This window comes from Accipiter gentilis, chromosome 8 (assembly GCF_929443795.1).
Source record: "Accipiter gentilis chromosome 8, bAccGen1.1, whole genome shotgun sequence".
In the NCBI taxonomy this organism is placed as follows: Eukaryota; Metazoa; Chordata; class Aves; order Accipitriformes; family Accipitridae; genus Astur; species Astur gentilis.
Genome location: NC_064887.1, coordinates 2,184,635 through 2,204,273, shown reverse-complemented (window position 1 = coordinate 2,204,273; position 19,639 = coordinate 2,184,635). Strand labels below are relative to the sequence as shown.

General features: G+C 39.9%; 1 protein-coding gene across 1 annotated transcript; it reads right to left on the bottom strand.

The window, feature by feature from the left end:
* Positions 1–477: 477 nt before the first annotated feature.
* On the bottom strand, positions 478–19,594 carry DNAI4 (dynein axonemal intermediate chain 4). Its single transcript, XM_049807371.1, is given in 18 exon segments — positions 478–624; positions 2,444–2,597; positions 3,411–3,637; positions 4,296–4,394; positions 5,091–5,212; positions 5,412–5,569; positions 6,568–6,719; positions 8,443–8,529; positions 9,823–10,073; positions 11,360–11,554; positions 12,032–12,190; positions 13,357–13,496; positions 14,956–15,109; positions 15,334–15,443; positions 17,531–17,721; positions 18,570–18,732; positions 19,294–19,496; positions 19,498–19,594. Coding segments are annotated over 18 exon segments (2,697 nt in total). The 5' UTR covers positions 19,585–19,594; the 3' UTR covers positions 478–579.
* Between the last annotated feature and the right edge of the window lie 45 nt (positions 19,595–19,639).

The window sequence follows — 19,639 nt, the reverse complement described above, 5'->3', positions numbered from 1 at the left end:
ATTTTCCATTACCCTAATTTGTTGGGAGTTGAAAAAGTGGGTCTCTACTTTTGCCTGGTGTGGGATGATCTGCAGCTCGCAGGAGCACCTGATGCCACTCAAAGCTCAGCTTTCACCCTCAGTGGTGGTTTATGGACAAGACGGATCTGATGAAAAGTCTGTTCATTACTGTCTGATTTCACAGGGAAGATACAGACTACATTGGCTAAGGACTTTGGCTGTATTATGGAGTGGCCTATACAGGAGGTGATTTTAGCATTTTTGCTTTTTGAGAAGCAAAGAGAAGGAGAAAAGACCTTGGAAGAAAAAAACAAGGAGAAAAAGCCCAAGGAGAAAAGATTACAGAGACCTTTCTATTACCTTATCTGTATTATAGGGAAGGCCATCAATGTATTAACACTGTTTGTCTAATGAGGGGGACTTCCAGAGGAAAATTTAGAGCATTTGAAAGACATTTCTAACCAGTATGGTTTCAAAGAGAAATTTTAATGATTGAAGAAGAATAAACAGTCAATGTTAATACTACAATAAGTCTTTCTTGCTGTTTACCAACTGAGAAGGTGTATCAGTTAGCTGCTGTTAAATAGCTACAGCAGGACCAATTATGTCATGTAAGGTACCAACCTGTAAAATAAGAGGGAAAAAAAGAGCTGTATGACAGTGTAATTGCAGTATAAGACATGCAGTGATCCAAAATTCCTATTTACGAACTGAGAACAAAATTGCTTGTGCAATGAGCATCCAGAAAGCAGGCTAAGGTAGTTTGTATTATGTCAGCTGATTCTTCTTTGGCATTCTGTTAATACTATGCTTACCTCTAACAGTGCTCCTTGAAAATAGCACTTTTTGGCAGCTCCTGTTTGGATTGCATTTGTAGTCATCACACTTGGCAGCATGCAAGCATACATCTTGTTTAAAAAGGAAATTAATTTTCAAGATGATACATGTATGGTAGCTGTACTTGGATGTGATTGCCCCTAAAGTAACTATCTCCCTTTAGCGTTAGTTGTAGTACAGACCCTGTCATGCTAAGCCTTGTATATACCTAAGCCTAGGAAGACCTTGCTGTTAGCAGAAAAGGGAGTGAAAGAAATGGATGATGCTGGAAAGCAAGGCTCCTGCTGGCTAATGAGGCTCTGTGACTCAGTGACCAGGTATGCCACATGCCCAAAGTCTGTGAAATTAAGCACTGATATTTTTAGTCCTGTTCTGGTAACATACCCAGAAAATTATCCCTATACTCTTATTAACTGAGGAACTCCTCTGCTCAGATGACTTGGGCTGCTTCATGGTGATTTACAGAAGAAAATCTCACAGAATTTTTTTTCTAAAAGTTTAACAACGATGGCCTCACTTTTAGTTTTTAAGGGAAACATCTTTTTGCTCTGCAGTTTACAGCACTTGGCAAATAAGGCTGGTAATTACTAGAATTTCTAAATGCAATGCTGACAATTGTGAATTATTAATGCTTAATACCCTAAGAATGAAGGATAGATTAACATCAGCATTTTCGTTCTCTCCAACTTAAGTTTAGTGTTTTGCACCATATAACTAACTCAAAAGGATTTTAAAAAGTACCAGTCCCACTTTACAAATGGGGAACCCAACTTCAGTAAGCCAAAGCCCCTTGCTGAAAGCTTAAAGGACAAAGGGAGAAGTGCAGTTTGGGGCTGCAGGCCACCTGCAGATAGATCCTGCAGGAGGGATTCACCTGGTGTTGGAGTACCCAGGGTGGCGTCAGAATTTTGTACCATGGACCGGGCAAGGAGGGCCCCGTGGGCCTTTGGTATAAAATAGCACTGCTTTATGCAAAAGTGAACAGGAGGGATTCATAATTGACATCAGTCAGCTTTTACACTGCCGTTGCCACGGAATCTATGCAATGGTACAATTGGAAAGGAACCTAGTTGTAAGGCAAGTCAAATTCTCACATCATCTAGGACAGAAAAGCCCTCACAAGGATAAGTAGTGGCTTCTAAAAGAGTGAAGGCAATACAGAGCCCAGGGGCTAATGGGTTTGCTGACACCAACGAAGTGAGACTATCTTGTGGGTGGCCAGGAGAGGGCATGTCGTTCCTGTGTTGTCAGCAGGTAAGGGCATTCTGCCAAATACAGTCACCTGCAGACTGCATTTAGAGGCAGCTCCACCTTCCTGCCCTTGCCCCGAGTGTCCCTCCCAAATCCAGCTGTGGCGAACCTCCGGATTTGAGATCAAGTGAAACCTGAAGTTCAACTTTGATTTACCTGTTCCTGAAGTTTCTAGTGGGATGGCACGCAGAAGAGCAGGAACCGCCTCAGGTTTTAATCTGCTTACGAAATTGTATCTGATTCCACCTATTTCAATATCTGTTAGCTAGATCTTTAACAGAAGCCCCTTTCGGAGGAATGAAGTACCAGACAAGCAGGCCTCTGAGGACCACTACCTTGTCCTAGTGAACCGTACCTTATTATTGTTGGGAGCAGCCAGGTTCTGCAGCTCAAACACACTGACTTCTCCTTTGCTGTCTCCTACGAGAAGGCAGTCGGTGTTCTTAGCAAAGAGTACAGACGTGAATTTCACTCTTGGGTTGGCAAAGCATGAGGTCACGGGGTTCAAGCTGCAACCCAGCAGAGGCAAGAATTAATAGGTAACATTGCATTTGCCTGAGTGGACTATCATGTAAAGTCTAGCAGTAATGCAGACCAGATAAATGCTGCATGTTTTACTTTTCATGTTCTAGATTAACTCAAAAACTAAGAAGTGAGGCAGTGTTTTGTTTCGTCTCCACCAGAACAAAAATCCCTGTTGCTATTAACAAAGATGTCCTGGTTGCCTAAAATCTGTCCTGTTGCCTAATATGGGGGGTGGGGGTTAATATTTTTATTATATGAATAATTTGCTTTTTGCTACTGCAAGATTTGGTGGGCCTCCTACTCCACTGCAGGCTTCATGCTGTCATTAATACTAAGTAGTACAGACCAGCAGTACAAGGCCACAGATTAACTAAGCTGCACATGAGTTGTACACCTACTTTACAGCAGTGGGAAAACATGAGAGGTATCTGAACTTCTGACCATCTTATCTTTATAAAATGTCCAAGGTAGCTCAGTTTTGTTATTTTTCCTTTTAACTATGGTTAAAAGGTAAAGTGGTAGAAAGTGGTAGAATTTGTGATTTCTGGAGGAAGAAAAGCAGATTTACCCTTTAGCAGTTCCATGAGGCATCCAGCTCCTCCTCTTATAATCACAGTTCTCTGGTAATTACCATCTGCTTTTACAAAATGAGTATTTCAAATTGCATTACTTTCAATAACTAAGCAAGCAAACAGCATGGAGCTGTCATGATCTGGTAACAATATTGATTAGGGATTAATGTGTAGCCTTTGTGCCATTAAGTTTCAGAATCTTCTTTGAGAAAAGTAATTACTTACATGCTGGCACTAAGATCCCAAATTTCTACTCTGCTTTCATTCACTGCTGCAAATATGTAGGCTGATTTTGGAGACCACATAACATCATGAACAAAAGCAGTGGCGGAACTGAAAGTTAGAATGGGCGTCTGTGAATCCTGGTGCCACAAAATAATGCTCCAGTCTGCAGAACAGCTTAGGAACATGTCACTGCTGAATGGATTCCAAGCGACTTTGTACACAGGACCCTTGGTGTTTGGGAAGAAACAAAAAAGAACTTTGTGCTATTCTAGAGCTACAGCCTCACAGGATGGTTTTTAATAGTGACCTTTCATGGAAATCCCTGACTGTCCTCTGACCTTAATAGCAAAACCAGCATTGTGTTATGTGTACCCATAGGAAATTAGGATGCAGCAGATGTGATAAGACAGGAGAGATCTTAGGAATAAAAAGCATTCAGCTGATCCCGTCCCTTCACCAGTTGTTAGGAGAAGCTGATGCTGAAAAGGCAGCTTCTTGCATGAAGCAGAGACTTTCAAAAAAAGAAGTGTTGTTAAAGTTCTGCCATCTTTCTCTCAGAGGGAAGACTATTTAACTGTGGTTAGCAGGACAATCAGATTACGGCTTGTTTTCTTAAAATAAAGCCAGAACTAAAGCTTTAAAACAGTTTATACTACAAGTTTTAATAAATTACTTTAAAAAAAAAATATCCTTATAGCATAGAAAGTAATCCTGTAAGGCTATGATGCTTTATGCTATGGGAATTCATTCCTAATATGAGAAAAGAAGTTTAGGCTTCTTTTGTTACAGATGTTTTGTTTAGTAAATATAAGCTAAGAAACTATTACATTTGTGAACTTAATTGAGCAGTTTCTGCTGTCATTACTTTTTTTATGTATCACTCACCTTATGGCCTCTGTATGTCTCTAGAAACTGCTCATTGCATGAACAAGAACACTTGTGGATATGACCTTCTTCTGTTCCAGCAAGATAAAAATTAGTATCCTAAAAGAAAGGTAAAAGTAGCCTATGCTGGATTAACCTATTTATCATTCATCCAAAAATCTATAAAGGACCGTATCAGTTTGGCAGTGACAGTCCTCCGAAGATCTAAGGTGGAGTTGCCAGGATGTGGTGTGGTGGCCTGCTTGCATGTCTGCTGCAGCGGCGTATGTGCGGTAGATATAGTGGTGCCAGAATGTATGTGTGTTCTCCATTTATGCAGAACATATGCTGTGATTTTTGACTCCTGAAAATCTTGGACTTTCTGTGATCCACATGGGCAAATGTATGAATTCTTTAAATGCTCTCTGGACAAAATATTCAGCTGGATAAAGAGGAGAAGCACAGCCATCTAAGTCCTAGACTTGGTAGATGCTGAACAGTCAAATTGTCACTGATTTGACCAACACACAGAGGAAATCTACTGTAGGATCTGGCCCAAAGCAAATGTGAGTAATGTGGCTGAAATGACAGAGTTGTTCACATACAGGGATTACTTGATTGGTTTACCGTATCATCCATTTTCAGTAAAAGTGTTATTAGCTAAGAAGCAATTTTCTTTCAGAACTAAATATGCTTTAAATACCAGTGCCAAGTCCTAGGCTAGTGCTTATTAAAGTAGCTCCAGCTGAGGATCTCACCCCTGCTGCATCGTATTGCTGGATAATACTTTAGCCAGGATGGACTTTCTGAGCCTACCTTTGGATGGAAGTCAAAGCACATTCCAGCTGCCTGTTGAGATATCAGAGCTTCCCTTTTCCTTTCTTTCTCACCTGGTAATTTTCTCTTCTCACTTTCTGTTCGCTTTATTTTCATCAGATCTGTGCAAATAGCAAGAGTTTTTGTCAAACAAGTATGTGACAGTGCTATGAATAACTCATGCTTCTTTGGAATGCTCAACAGCTCTTAAATGTTTTGTGTATAATACCTAGTATAAAGAATGTCACCTGAAATAAAATTAAGCTATTGCAATCTCAGGTATTATACCTCTGCAGAAAAGCTGCAGGGAAAAATGCTTACCAATGCAATCTAGTCTTTTCTGTATAAACCATTCTGTTATTCGGCCATCTGCTGAGATACAGATTAATCTCTCTTTTTTGCCATCTCCTGTTGCACCTCTGTCCTGTTCCACCCACCTCATTTGCCATACAGGACCTGTATGTTTATTTGAGGATTCACTGGGATAAAAGATGCACATAATAAATCATACATGAACAAAGACAAGACAATATATTTGAAAAATTAACCTTCCCCTTTGTAATGAACATCAAGTCTTATGACAGAAATGTTGTTTAACTTTTCTTTTAAAAAAATAATTTAATATTGGCTGTTTTCCCTGGGGAAAATATTTGATACTTAGTTTCAGAGCACTGTTTATGGAGCCACCCTTAGGGCAAATGTCTCCCTGATCACCCGCCCCACCGCTCATTTTCTTCTTAATTTCTGCTTATCCCTCACCTATTCTGATGTTCTCTCCATCTTTGGCAAGTGGAATCAGTGAGAAAACACCAAAAGCTACCACTGGTCTCCCATAAGGATTTATTATCCGGGGCACGATTGTCCTCGTTAGTTACTACGTGGAGTATAAAATGATACTTGGTGATAACTTGCTGCATTTTCTTAAAAAGTCAGAGCAAAGTACTCATTTGTTTCACCTTTCCAACATGCAGAACTCGCTTTGTATGCACAGCAACAGCGCAGAGTTTCATACCCCAAATAAGGACCAGAGGTCTTAAAGTAATGTAAGCATTTATCATCAGAAATAACAATAGAGGATGATGGCAGTGCAGAAAGAGAATGGCAGTGTCTGAGGATTTGGCTGTAAATAATTGGTGTAAATTGGTGTATTGGTGTAAATAAGTGGAATGGGAAAAGTCCGTTTGGCCCACTCCGGCCCTTCCAGGCATTTATGCACTATCATAAATTTCTACATCTGCAGTTTTGCTCCAGCAGCTTCTAGTATTTGAGAGCTGTTTATGTAGGCATTTCCAGTCAAAACTGGAAAATACTGATGCAAGTCGGAAATGAAAAAATTGTGCAACATCCCTAAGCACTGACAAACCTTACTTATCTTAGACTGTTACTATTCCTCAGCTTCTCAGTTGTGGACATTATTTTCTTTGTTATCTGCTAAGATGTGACCAAGGTGGGAGGAAATGGGAAATCATAGCCTTACCTGCTGTCCAAAAGTGCAGCGTCGTTACAACTCCGTACGTTATAGATTGTGACAGAACCATCATACATTCCAACCGCTAAAAGATTTGGGCTTGCCATAGAAAAATCCAAAGCAGTAACACCATGCTCACATCGGAAAATACGCTCTGGCCACTGACCAGTAGAAAAATACAAGAACATTTTAAGTTAGTTGCTTAATTTGCCTTGGTCTTCTCAACACTGGATACTGAATTGCCAAGCTCTGCTGGAAAATTCAAGTGCTGATGACCATAGGGACTACTTCTAGACAGAAATTAGGTACTATATTCTAAATGGTTCAGTTTACTTCGTGCTGCAACTGATAAAATTAGGAAAAAATAAAGGCTGTGCAGAAATATGACACTGTAAAATAAGTTAGATGGGCCTACTCCAAGCCAAATACCTAAAAATCAAGTTCCCTAGGGTTCAGCTGAGTACAGCGTGGAGGTTTATGTTTGTTTGATTTGTTGTTTTTTTTCTTTTTAAAACAAACTTGGCATTTTGGAAATTTTCTCTAGTTGTTTTCTATCTTGTAATATGAAAGTAAGTTCCTTTCCAATTACAGAAACTTAGCTGAAGATAAAACATTATCTGACATGCTTCAGGTAATCTGTAAACTGCTATTTTCATGTAATTTCTCCATCTAATCACAGAACTGATTCAGCTCTGTTAGAAGATTAAATCCTTAAAGAAGTCACTGCACCGAGCTCTTGTAATGGGAAACAGTAGGGTGTTAGTTTGCAAAGAACTGTATTTCAGTGTGCATGCCAGATCTTATTTCTTAATGTTAGGGACTTGAGGACTATGGTGACATCAGGGAATCACAAGAGTATTTGATTGCTGTTGACGTGATAAACATGCATCAAAGATGTGACTCTGCATGACTTAAATGAATCTAATACACAATTTTGGCCAAGTGAAGTTTGTAGAACAAATCAAACTAAATTTGTGTAATCTAATGGCAAACAGATGGTTTTTACTGTGTCACTTTGTAACTGAGATTTCCAAGATTTTTTTTAAAAATGGCTCGTTTAAAAAGGATTGCTTTTCAGGTGGATATGTAAAGTTGTAAATGTTATATCTATGAAATCTACTGTCTTTTTGACAGTATTATGAGAAGTTAGATTAGATAATTATATTATAAATTTTTAAGTTTTTTGCTTCAGCCTAACAGAATTTCATGGTACAACAGAAAATGGGTTGGAAAGGATAATCCTTAAATTTAAAATACAGATGTTCTCTGTAATGAGAGTTTGGAAGTATTGAACAAATGCTCTATAGATTTTGAAAAACAAAAGGTAAATGGATTTATTTTCACATTTACTGTGCTCAAGACTTTTCCAGTCTAAAAAATAATTTCTACACACCTGGCTCTACCCACAGTAATAACAAAACAGATTTACAGTCTTGGGTAGGTGGCCCTAGGGGTTGGAAATGGGATACAGAGGTCTGCATTGCTACGTGGCCTAGCATAGACTGATACTACCTGAGACTCGTAACCATCTGTTGGTTGTTTGGTGGCCTGTGTGCAATGAGTTTAGCTCCTGTGAACAGATGTCCATGTTACCAAACCACCAGTACAGTCAGGACCTCTGTTGGAAGTGTCAATTGAGAGGACCGACAGGCACAGAAACCGAACTGCTTCCTTCAGGCACTTTCTTTAGGTCAAGATTTAAGCACATTACTAGGTACTGCAGTTGGAATCAATTTTCCAGAACTGTGTGGTTTGGGCTAGCAAATTCAGCCTTACTGCCTAGGTCTTGCTTTTTGAAACAGGAAGAGGGAAATAAATAAAGCAGAAATAGTATAGCAGAAAAATGAATTGAAGAAAAAGAAAGAAAAACTGGTTGCTCATTACCATGGGGTTCTTCAATGACCAACAGCAAGCCAAGCCTTTCTTCTGTTCTTTACAATCAAACGCTCCATAACCAATAGCTAAAAGATCCTAAAAGCACAGATTAACAAACAGATGTATCTCAGTTTAGCTCAAAGTTCACTTCTATATTTTTAAAAGGCAACTCTCTGCTAACAGTGACTCTCAGTGCGAAGTCTGGAAAAATAATGCTCATGTCATATGCAAGTAGAATAACACACAAGAAGAAAAGAATTTCAGAATTTCTAGGATACTGGAAACTGGTTCAACTAGAAGTGCATTCACGGTGACTGTCAGTTGTGTTTGCAATCCCCCTGGCCACCATAAAAATATGTCCCTTTCCAGAGATGAAGATACATTATTCTGTAACCACATTTTAATGTGCAGTATTTAATGGAATATGTAATAATACTACTACTTTTATTTCTCAATGTTAAGCTGCAAAAGGACCTTCAGTGACCACTTCAAACTTTTAGTTTTTAGCACTCCACAGTGGGGTCCAATGAATTCCGTTCATTCCTTTCCATAAGTAGGAGTAAGAAACAGGAGCAAACCCTAGAATTCTAAGACTGAAGTCTATAAATATGTCCAACTTTTTATAATACCTAGGGATCTGATGTACTCATAGTATGAAATGGTCTTTATTTTCTCTCTTTCTTTCCTTTGGGGCAATCTTGCTGGTTTTATGTTTCTCATCCTACCTGCTTTTTTACCTTCCCTCCATTCATTACTTTTGTTGTAGCCATTGAGAGAGCTCTGTTGGAAAAACTGAGCCTTACATTACTCTGAAAGTGGAGATGTCCAAGTCATTCTCACCTCCACTGAAACTGAATTAAATAAACTTGGGCCAGCTGCTCAGAAATCTGTGCCTGTTATGCAGCTTATACTTAAAGTTTGATGAATGCCGCTTTCTTGGGAGATTACTGTTAGAAACAAAGATGTGGTATCTAAACTATCACGAATAAACTCCATCAATGGTGATAAAGTTTAGTAGTAGGGGTTTAAATTGCAACATCCAATTCTATAACAGACCAAGTCTATTATCTTAACATTGCTTTTCAGGTGACCACCCATGGTAAACTGGACAAATTAAATTAAATTCTCGACCCATTAAAGCTGTTGTGATACAATTGTAGGAAAAGCCTAGCACAGCTGTACAACCTGTAGAATAATATAGCAATATTGTTATATGGAAGGGCAAAATACAGAGAGTGGGATGCAAAGACAACCTACCTGACTGTAGGGATGAATCAATTTCTCTGAGATCTCTCACAACAAAGGACATCAAAATCAGGAGTTTATTTACACCAACAATTATTTATACCATTTTGTAAACAGCTAAGAAAAAACAATTTGTTAACTCACTGGGTTTACTTTGCTCCAAGCCATACTGCTCACACTGTGACCATTAGTTAAATCACATATATATGACCACAGCCGTTCCAGTCTGGGAGGCACAATTTCTTCTGGGGTTTTATTTAGATCTGACAGAATTGATGGGTCAACAAATGCATCCTTCTGCTCTTCCTTATCCTTCTTTTCCTTGTCATGCTCTTCCTGTTTAGCTTCTTTCACTGCTGCTACTGTACCACTCATGTCTGATGTAACATCAGGATCTAAAATGCACAAATATGGTAGAGCCTGAGTAGTAACATTTCATTCATCTAACTCCAGTCATTCACAACAGAAGAAAAATTTGCCCTTTCAGCAAATATTTTGCAGAAAAAAAAAAAAAGTGAAGATTTGAGGAATTAAGACATCGTAACTTCTAAAACTGTGGCTAAAATGTTGATAGGGACATGGAAGATGGCTGGACCAGGCTGTAGTGTGCCAGTTATGCTCCAGGTGTTTGAGTGGATTTAGCTACCTAGGAACAAGTTATGAATTTATGTCCACCCCCCCGCCAGGAATGTTTCTAATCTCTCATATTTAAAAAATTATTTAGACAGGGATTTTTTTTAAGTTACATGCCAAACTTTAAAGAGCCACATTTATGCATTGATGCTGTAACACTGTAGCTAAGTTACATGATGCTGTAGTAAGTTGCTTATTTCGTGGGAAAATTAAGTGTAGAGCATATTTTTAGACTGTGTTTGTGAAGTATTTTTTTGTTTACTCCCTTATTTTATGTAATGTGCAAATCATAAATTGATCTCAGATCACTGTTAACAAAATAAGAACATACTAACTGCCATATTGTCAGAACAAAAGTTGTCCTGGCCAGTACCATGCTCCAGCTGTAGCTAGTTCCTGTAGACTGATGGAATGTAACAGGTTCTTGCCTGACAAACTGAAACTCTCTTTGATACAAAGAGGTACAATACAATAAAAGCAGTATGAAGCTTTTTTTTTTTTTTTTTTTAAATCCCTGTGTTAACTTGAAACTCCTGGAAAAGGCAAAATATTACTTAGCACTTGAGTCCAGGTAATGCCTTTTACAATCTGCAATGAATATACTTTATGTTAGACACTGACCATCTATCAGGCTAAAACTTCTGTTTAGCATCAGACTCCTTAGAAAATTAAAAAAAACCTAAACTGTAAAAGACTTTCCAATACAAAAAATGGTTGGAGAAGTAGCAGAATTGATCTGTATCTTAACTGTCAGTAAACAAGTTTGACTGATATTTTGAGTAAGTCTCAGTTTGTGGTGTTAAGGGGAGATGAGCCAGCTCAGAACTCATTTATTCAATTCTTCCACCAAGTATAGTAGGGTTGTCTGTTAAAGTGAATGTAAAACTGCAAAGTTCATGTTGACATCTCATAAACTCTCTCCTTTCCTTTGTCTATTTCTTAAATGACTTGTCATCTGTAAAGACATTCAGTGAGGGACATAACTCCATGACTTTCAATAGCATGCAAAGCCTTGTGCTGAAACCAGGGCAGCCAATAAGAAACAAACCTATAAGGACAGGAAACTGCCGATAAGCTGCAAGTTTGGGTTGAAAAATATTCTCCATTAGAATCCTCTCCATGAAAAACAAATTCTGCTGAAAGTTTTCTGATGTTAATATAGCTTCTGAATGGCATTCCTCCTCTTTGTGGATTCTGGCAAGAACAGCACTTTCCGAAATCATTAGAGAAGAAGTTGTGCTGCCTGACAACAGATAATATGGGAAAAAACAGTTTTAACGTGATAATACTTTGCACATAGAAGTCAAGGGGATAAGAAGTCTCCTCCTCTTCCACCTGCAAAAAGCATAGAAGAAGCTATCATGATATTATTAATTTTTTCTTGCTTTAATTTTGTTGTCTTTTATTGATCAAATACACAGTATGATGAGATACTTCTGGAACTTTTTACAATTGGTGTTCTGCTTCTAGTGTCCTAAGTAACTTAGTACCAGCAAACTTTGTCACTGACTATTTATCTTTATTTAAGATCATTTATGATGGCATTGTACAGAAAAGGTCTCGGTGCAGACCTGTCCAAGATTCTTTAGCAAACTCTCTTTCAAGTGCAGACAGGCAGACCAAGCATTTTCTTCATGTAGTTTTCACCACACACCATAGTGATATACATGGTTTAGAAGGATGAAAACATGGCAGAAATGTAAATCTGGAAAAATGTTACCTCTGTTGGAAGAGACCAACATAGCCTGATTGTGCTCTTTAGTTGTATGAGATTTGTTGCTTTTCCCAGTTGTGGCTCTGCTACCTTCTGCTTTTGACGTAGGTTCTATTTCAGATACATTAAATGAATCGTACAAGTCCCAGGAAGTGACCAGCATGCCTAGAAATGAATTACACTGTATTATACAAGTCTCTTGTTTTGGTACATTATTAAAAGGACAGCTGAGCAAAGATTTACTTTTTGTACTACATTCCCAACTGTTCAGCAGAGGGGCTTTGAAACCAACTGAGGGTCAGACAAGGCTGTAGCAACAGCTGTTGTGTCACTGCAGCAGCTGCATCAGTGTCTTCTGGGTGTGTGGCTTCCCTTCAGCAGGGCCATCTCCCAGGGAAACAATGCTCCGTAACCTTGCCTTTGTGTGCTCAGCCTTTCAAACCTGGGTTGGAATGAGCCCTGCTGATGCTCAAGGTATATTTTCAAATCAGATTAATGTCTATTTTACTTTTTTTTTTTCCATTAATTTTACATACACTAACAAACACAAAGGAAAAATGTTTGGAAGAGCATTCCCCATAGTTTTCTTTGGCCTCCTACACAAAAAAAATGTCCATAGTGAGGCAAAGCTCAGCACACACATCTAAAACCTAGTTATTCCTCTATAATTTTTTAGAGCATTGAGGTTGAACATTTTGTAAAATTGCATCTATCTTGTAAGACTGCCAAGATTTTTCTGCTTTCCCCAAGATTTTAAATCTCGTAAGAGAGGTTCTCTTCTGTGTATTATGGCAAATAGAAATAGAAACTAGTGTCACTGAGATGTTAAGGGGAAAATAGGGAACTGTGTCCTTTCACATTTCAAGAGCCTAGCTGAGTATTAGGTGAAGTCCTGCCTCCTAAGAAGCACACTCTGCTTGAAAAGTGCTGAGGCAGGCAGGACACAGCAGCTCTCCGCTAGCGTTAATGACTATTTTATTGCAATGGATACAGTGTACCAGTACCAATGTTCAAGTTTTAGGAGGGGCAGAAAAGGCCCCCACAAATCATGCTAGCCTGTCTGAACTTAAAGCTCTGGAAGTGAAAGTTGAGGAGACATCTTCTCCTGCTTAGAGATGGAAGAAAGAAAGAACTCTTTCCTCAGTATCCTACCTGTGTGCGGGGAGTTTTCTGAGGTCCCATGACCTAGCTGTATGCTGGAGTTTTCCCAAATAAAAATTTAATAAGTAAACTAAATGTAATAATGAACCCAACTCCCAAGGGTACAATGTAGTAAATGAGAGCCCATTCTTATTAAATACCCTTTCCTATATGCCACTCAGAAAGTTTACCTTTATCTTCCATGATGATTTTGTCACATTGCACTTCCTTGTTCTTTGCAGCGCCGTTAATGGTTTGCATCATTTTTTCTACATAGCGATCGTTACCAGGTCTATTTTTGCAAATGTCAACATAAATCCTATTCCGCTCCCTCAAGGGGGGGAAAAAAGAAAAAGTGTATATTGACTTTCTGAAAAACATTTGCATTCAACTTCTCGGTGTATTTAACCACAAGTTGAACAGGAGAGGATACTCAGTGTCATAAATTTACTGCTTGGGGTTTTTTTTTGATTGCTAGTTTTTATTTCACTCTATGTATCATCTTTCAGCAGGTATTTCTGGCTTTGTGATGCTGTTCTAAACCAGAAATGGCCTGTAGAGGTAGGCATCAGCAAAAATCCCTACTCCAACTACCTTTGTACTTTGGTGGAATTCAGAGGAGTTCAGAAATATATAGCTCTCATCACTTGGGAGTGAAAGGCAGTGTATTCAAGAGACAAAAACAGAACTAGTACATTTCTATTTTGTCCAGCCTTTAGGTTCTGTAGGAATAGTCAGTGGGTACTGTGAAACTTTTTCTATTATTTTGGTTTCAATATTCTAACAGCAGACATAGATTATACCCCGCCTTAGTCCACCAACAAGGTGCTGTGCTCAGGTCTGTTCCTATACAGTTGGCAATACAGGCTGTGTACTCCAGCTAAGTCTGATTCATAGGATACACTTCCTCTTCCTTCTTCCCAAAAATCACACCAGTGTGATTCACAGACAATGGGGGTTGGAGTCTAACCATGAACTTTGTGTGTATACTAGTGGAAAAACTCCTTAGGTAAGTCGTTTGACTTGCCAGTTGCAGTACACTGCATCTCAGGCTTTGGGGCTTATGTCTACAAAAGCTGTGTGACAAGTCTGTCATCCATCGTGGAGAGAACTTTGCTGCACTCTGTCCCAGTCAGCCCCTGGGAGTAAGCCAAAAAACTATGAGTTCTGGGTTAACTCCCTACCAAAGTTCATGATAGTCCAGGGAGGAGACTCTGAAGTGGAAACACAGTAGACGCAACTAAGGGGAGACACAGTATTTTAACAGGCAATGTCACTTGTGGTGGTGTGAGGTTTCTTCTAGCTAGAAGCACTGTGCAGAGCTTCAGCGGAAGCCAAGGCCTGCCTAGTTTGTTTGTATCTTTGTTATTAAGAAACAATTAGCTGTAAAGCTACACACAAGAATCAATGCAGAGGTTTGCAATTTCTTACTGTTTTCATCAAAATTAAATGGTGTAATTCATGTATACCACACTTCTCCATCTTTTCTTTCCCCCATCCCTTGTGTGTTCTCTTGTCACCATCCCCCATTTTTGCTAATCTGCCTTAATTTATTAGTGAAAGAGGGTATTAATTTGATCAACAGGATGGAGTTGTAAGAAATTTGGGCTATCTTGACAGAAGAGAGACTCAAGCCTAATATGGCTTTAAACAAAGGTGAAAAGACAAATTTTAGTAGTCAGAACACTAAAACTACTATGTGTGAGCAGCCTGTTCAGGATTTTGTGGTCAGCAGAAGTTGTGCATGCTGAGCACACTACATGCATGTACACAATTACCAATATACATACAGAACTCTTCCAGCATCTTCTGATTCTACAGACACCACAACAGATGGCATATCCAATATCCAGATAGTTTCCGTCTCTGTGAGGTAAATGTTCACTCTCCTATCTAAGTCTTCTTTTGTCCATTCTTTTATCTCCTCTTGCCTCACCTGTACATCTGAAAAATTATATGAGGTTAACAAGCAAGACCTTTTCTGCTCTAAATTTAAAAGAGGATGAATTAATTCTGAGACTATTGTAATGATCGGGAGCCAAAATTTGTGAGGCGCTGAGTTCCTTCAAAGTGCTGGGCATCTCACATCCACGTACTGCAGTGTCTCACAAACCACAGTGCTCCAAGGAACAGTTTAAATCTATAATTATACAGTGTATGTTCTTTACCAGATAAGCTAACAGCTGTGTCTTGTCGAGAGCCAGGTTCTACTATTTCATCAAGTATGGACTCAGTTGTTGATGCGTTTGATAGAGAAGTACTGCTGCTTCCATATGTCCTTCAGTAACAAAGAAATAAGCAGAAATAGTATGTGAGAGTCCAGATGTCAGTTAGCAAAGCACTACAAAAATAGCAGTGTTGTTATCAGGATAACCCACAGAAGACTGTAAGAGCTTGCTTACAATGATGCTTGCATTGTAAAAGAAGTCACAGAAGGCTTAGGAAAGAAAATAATGAAATGGTTTGAAAAAGACTTAAAAAGGAAGAATTCCTCTGACAGTATATCCTCAGGCATTAAATAGCTGATGGAAAAGAAGCTGTTGAGCTCTCAGATTCATTCTTAGCATATTATAACGTGAAGTGTTGGCTACCTACTGTGTGATAACGCATACCCACAGGTAGCACTGTTCTCAACTAGAGTTAAGATCCTTTGGTGCCTTGCATGTACTGAAATGTCTTTGAAATGCACAAGAAACTCATCTGAAGGATTAACTTGTTAACAGAAATAGTGTTCATAGTGGTGATAGCTGTGATAACTAGCAGTTAAACTCAAAACTTAGGTACAGTTGGGAGGTTTGTCAAAAGATTTTTCTCCTCAAAAGCTGAGTGTGAGCAATTATACACATACAGAAGGCATTTGAAAAAGACCATTTTTAAGATTTGTGTTGAAAACTAAAGTTAAATCATTTAATTTTGTTTTCTAAATGAAGAGCTCTTGCCTCTAAAAAAGGGTGCAATTATTTTTCAGGAGATACCTTGTATTTTTACGTCAATTTTTTTGTGTCTATTTGGTCCTGGTTAATATCCCTACCTCTAGGATTATCCCTTATGATAGCCACCCTAGGAAGCATGACAAAAAGACAGTTCTCACAAAACAATCTTTTTGTCAGCCATCACAATGGCATTAACTTTGAGAAAGAAAACCACAAATAATGCTTTAACTTGTATTTTTTTTCAGTGCTGACTTTACCAGTCTTTTAGTCCTTTTGATTAAATAAATAGCATCTCCACTCCATACAATTTGAATGTGTACACACCGTTGGATAAAGTGATGTGGTTCATTATTTTTCATTTTAAACACAAATAGTTATTTACTTTCTTTTGCGTGACTTAATTGAGTTTGTCAGCCTGAAGATAAAATGGCTCAAGTCCATTGACTTCATTTATTCCCTCTGTACTGAAGGTTTGTAAATGAAAGCTAGCAAGTAGTGAAACATAATTTAGCAGTTTTAACTCAAAAGTTTTTGTAGAAGAACATTTTTGGAAATGGATGCGCATATGCATACAGAAGTTAACTTGCTTAAGTTAGTTTAAAAGAGAGGATTCTTATTATGGTAACAATATTTTGACAGTTGAACTGAAAGAGTCAAGTTTTTAAAAAGGGTTGTCTGTACTGAATAAGTATCATTAAAAACTGACAAAATACTTTAAAAGAAATGTATAACTCTTCAGTGAAACCAGACCTTTTGTTTCCAGAGCATTTTTCCATACTCACAGCTAAGCAGGTACTGATATATTCCAGTTTTTGAAAAAACACACTTGGGGAAGGCAGAGAGCATCTGAAGTAGCTAAAGGGAGTATATTAACGAGCTGCAGATGCCCCTTCTCAGCTGTACAGCCTTGCTTAGACAACCAGAGCACAACCTCCTCTACCTTTAAGAGAGTGTTTTGTCACATACATGTGTATAGGCTCTGTCACAACTTTGTATGCAGGCCTAACCATTACAAAACCTGCAGTTTGGATGTCTGCATTTTTGAACTGTGAGGTATGCATCACCATCTCTAAAAATGGTCCATTCTGGTATGTTACATAAAAAAAAAATGTTTTTAAAGAAGAATTTGAATAAAATTAGAAACAGGAGTGCGTGCTGCAGTCTGCTTTCACCTGTATGCATTAGCATTTCAGCAGTAGTTCTGACATAGTCAGTCATGAGTACTGACAAATTCCGTTTATTCTATTTGTTACTATTCCTCAAATTTTAAATGACAACTATGACAGGCATATTTCTGTATTTTGACAACAGAGTGTAATTATTAGCCCTGCGCAATTATTCCAGCTCTCAACCTCTCTGAAGAGCAGATGTGTGGCTGCAGCAGGGTAGGTACTCTGTGAGACAGGATGTAAGAGACAGCATATTGGCTTACCTCGATAACGAACCTAAACTACCATTCACTCCTGATGTCTGATGCATAGAAAAAGAAGAGAGAAATCCAGATCCTGTGGCCCCAAAGTAAGCACTTGATGCTAAGAGCTTGCCCTGCCTGGGTACAACAGTATTTGGATCTGAACGGAAGAGTGGACGGGGTGTCACATCCTTTCCTTCATCATCAAAAACCTGAAGAAATATTTAAATAATGATAACAGTTTCACTGGGTTCCCAAAACAAGTGACAGTGATGACTCTTGCAACATTTTATCCCATCTGGAACAAGAAGACCCTGATCCAGGCAGGAACCTGACAGAACAGATAGGTATCCCCTCTCTACAAATGATGCCTAATATACACCAGGTCAGGGGCGAGGGGGTTTGCATTCCTGCTTTCCCTTTAGAGTTCAGCCTTTGCCTGGGACTGCTTTGGGACTCTCTTTATAGAAATGGTTGCAAAATACCTAGAAAAACTGTTTCTCCCACTATCAGAGCCACTTCTCCTTCTTGGTCAATCGCGTTGTCTTTTCTGGCTCATTTATTCCATAATGACTATTGAGAGTAGCTTATTGACTTTAACTATTCATGTCAAATTAACAGTACAGCAAAAGCAATGAGAGAAACAATTATGCATTTTTTTTATTATACTGCTCAAAATATTTTATTGTATTCAGTAAGGTCTTTAAACAACTCTCAGATTATATTATGGGAATCTTCTGTTTTTTATGTAAAGACATACAGGTGCTATAGTCAACATATCTCACATAGATTTGAAAACAAGTAGTTCCCACATTAGGAGGAGAACTGTTACTGTGATATTATTATTACTATTATTATTATTATTGCTGATTGTTTTTGGACACTAATCATCATTTCAGAATGGATTAAGCTCCTGGATCATTTTCTTTCTCCACAGCTCTTCAACTTCAGACATGCCTTTTCTTTCCTCCTCCCTCACCCACTTCCTTTCTGACAACTTTTAACATCCTCAATAAGTCACATTTGAAACTTTTTAGTAATAGTGTAAACGGCTTCTCACCCGTGTGGCATACTTGTTACCCACGAGAGACGCCCTGTCCACAGCTTTGCCATCGGAAGTCGTGGACAGGCTTCTGCTGCTCGCTGCTTTATTTGCATAGATGCCACTGAGGATGCTCGCTCGTCTTTGGCTACCAGAACTTGCTCCTGATCCTTGCCTTACCCTGAAATCAGCCGTAGAAGTTCCGTTTCAATCGACAAAATACAAGCAACCGAATACGATCACCAAATTACTTGTCCCTTAACTTTCATGAATGGTTTGAAAGATTTAAACTATTCGGGATGATAATCCTGAAATAATGCCTTCAGAAAAATCTCCGTTCAGCTTCTTAAGCGGTGACAGGAGGGGCGAGGTGGGCGGAGGGTGGGTGGGGGGGGGATGCCTGCTGTAAAATAAAAGCCTGAAAGACGTTTTACTGACGTTTGGTTTTCTGGGGCTAAGCTGATCAAGCGGTAACTAATGTGGCAATAAAAGGGCAAAAAGACGCAGCCTGTGGCTGCGTGCGGGGCCGCTTACACAGGCACGCTGTGGCGCATTGCTGCCCGCTCGCAGCGGGACACCGGCGGGAGCCCACCCGCCCCTCCCGGCCTAGCCCCGACCCCGGCCCGCCGTGACTGGAGCCGCCTGAGGGAGACCCGCCGCGCAGGCCCCGAGCCGGGACAGCCCTTGCGTGGGCTGCCCGCGAGAAAAGCGCTGCCGGGGACCCCCCACACACACCCCGTACCCCCGGCCACTCACGGGGGAGGCCGCCGGCCGCCGCCGGGGCCCTGCATGGCGACGAGGGTCGGCGGGCGCAACGCGTCGCGCCGTAACCACGGCAACGCTCGCCAAGACGCGGCGCGGCGATTGGCTGCCCAGGGACGGCGCCGCTGATAGGTCGGGCCGCGTTCTCCCCCACCGCGTCCGCCCGCCTGAGAGAGGGACCCCCCCGCGCCTCACCGCGGGGCCGCGGCCTCCCCGTCCCCGGGCTCCTCTCCGTGCCCGGCCGGGCTGGGCCGCCCAGCGCCCGCCTCATCTTGCCCTTCTCCTCCTCTTCCTCCGCCGCCCCGGGGCGTCCGCCCCCTGCCCGG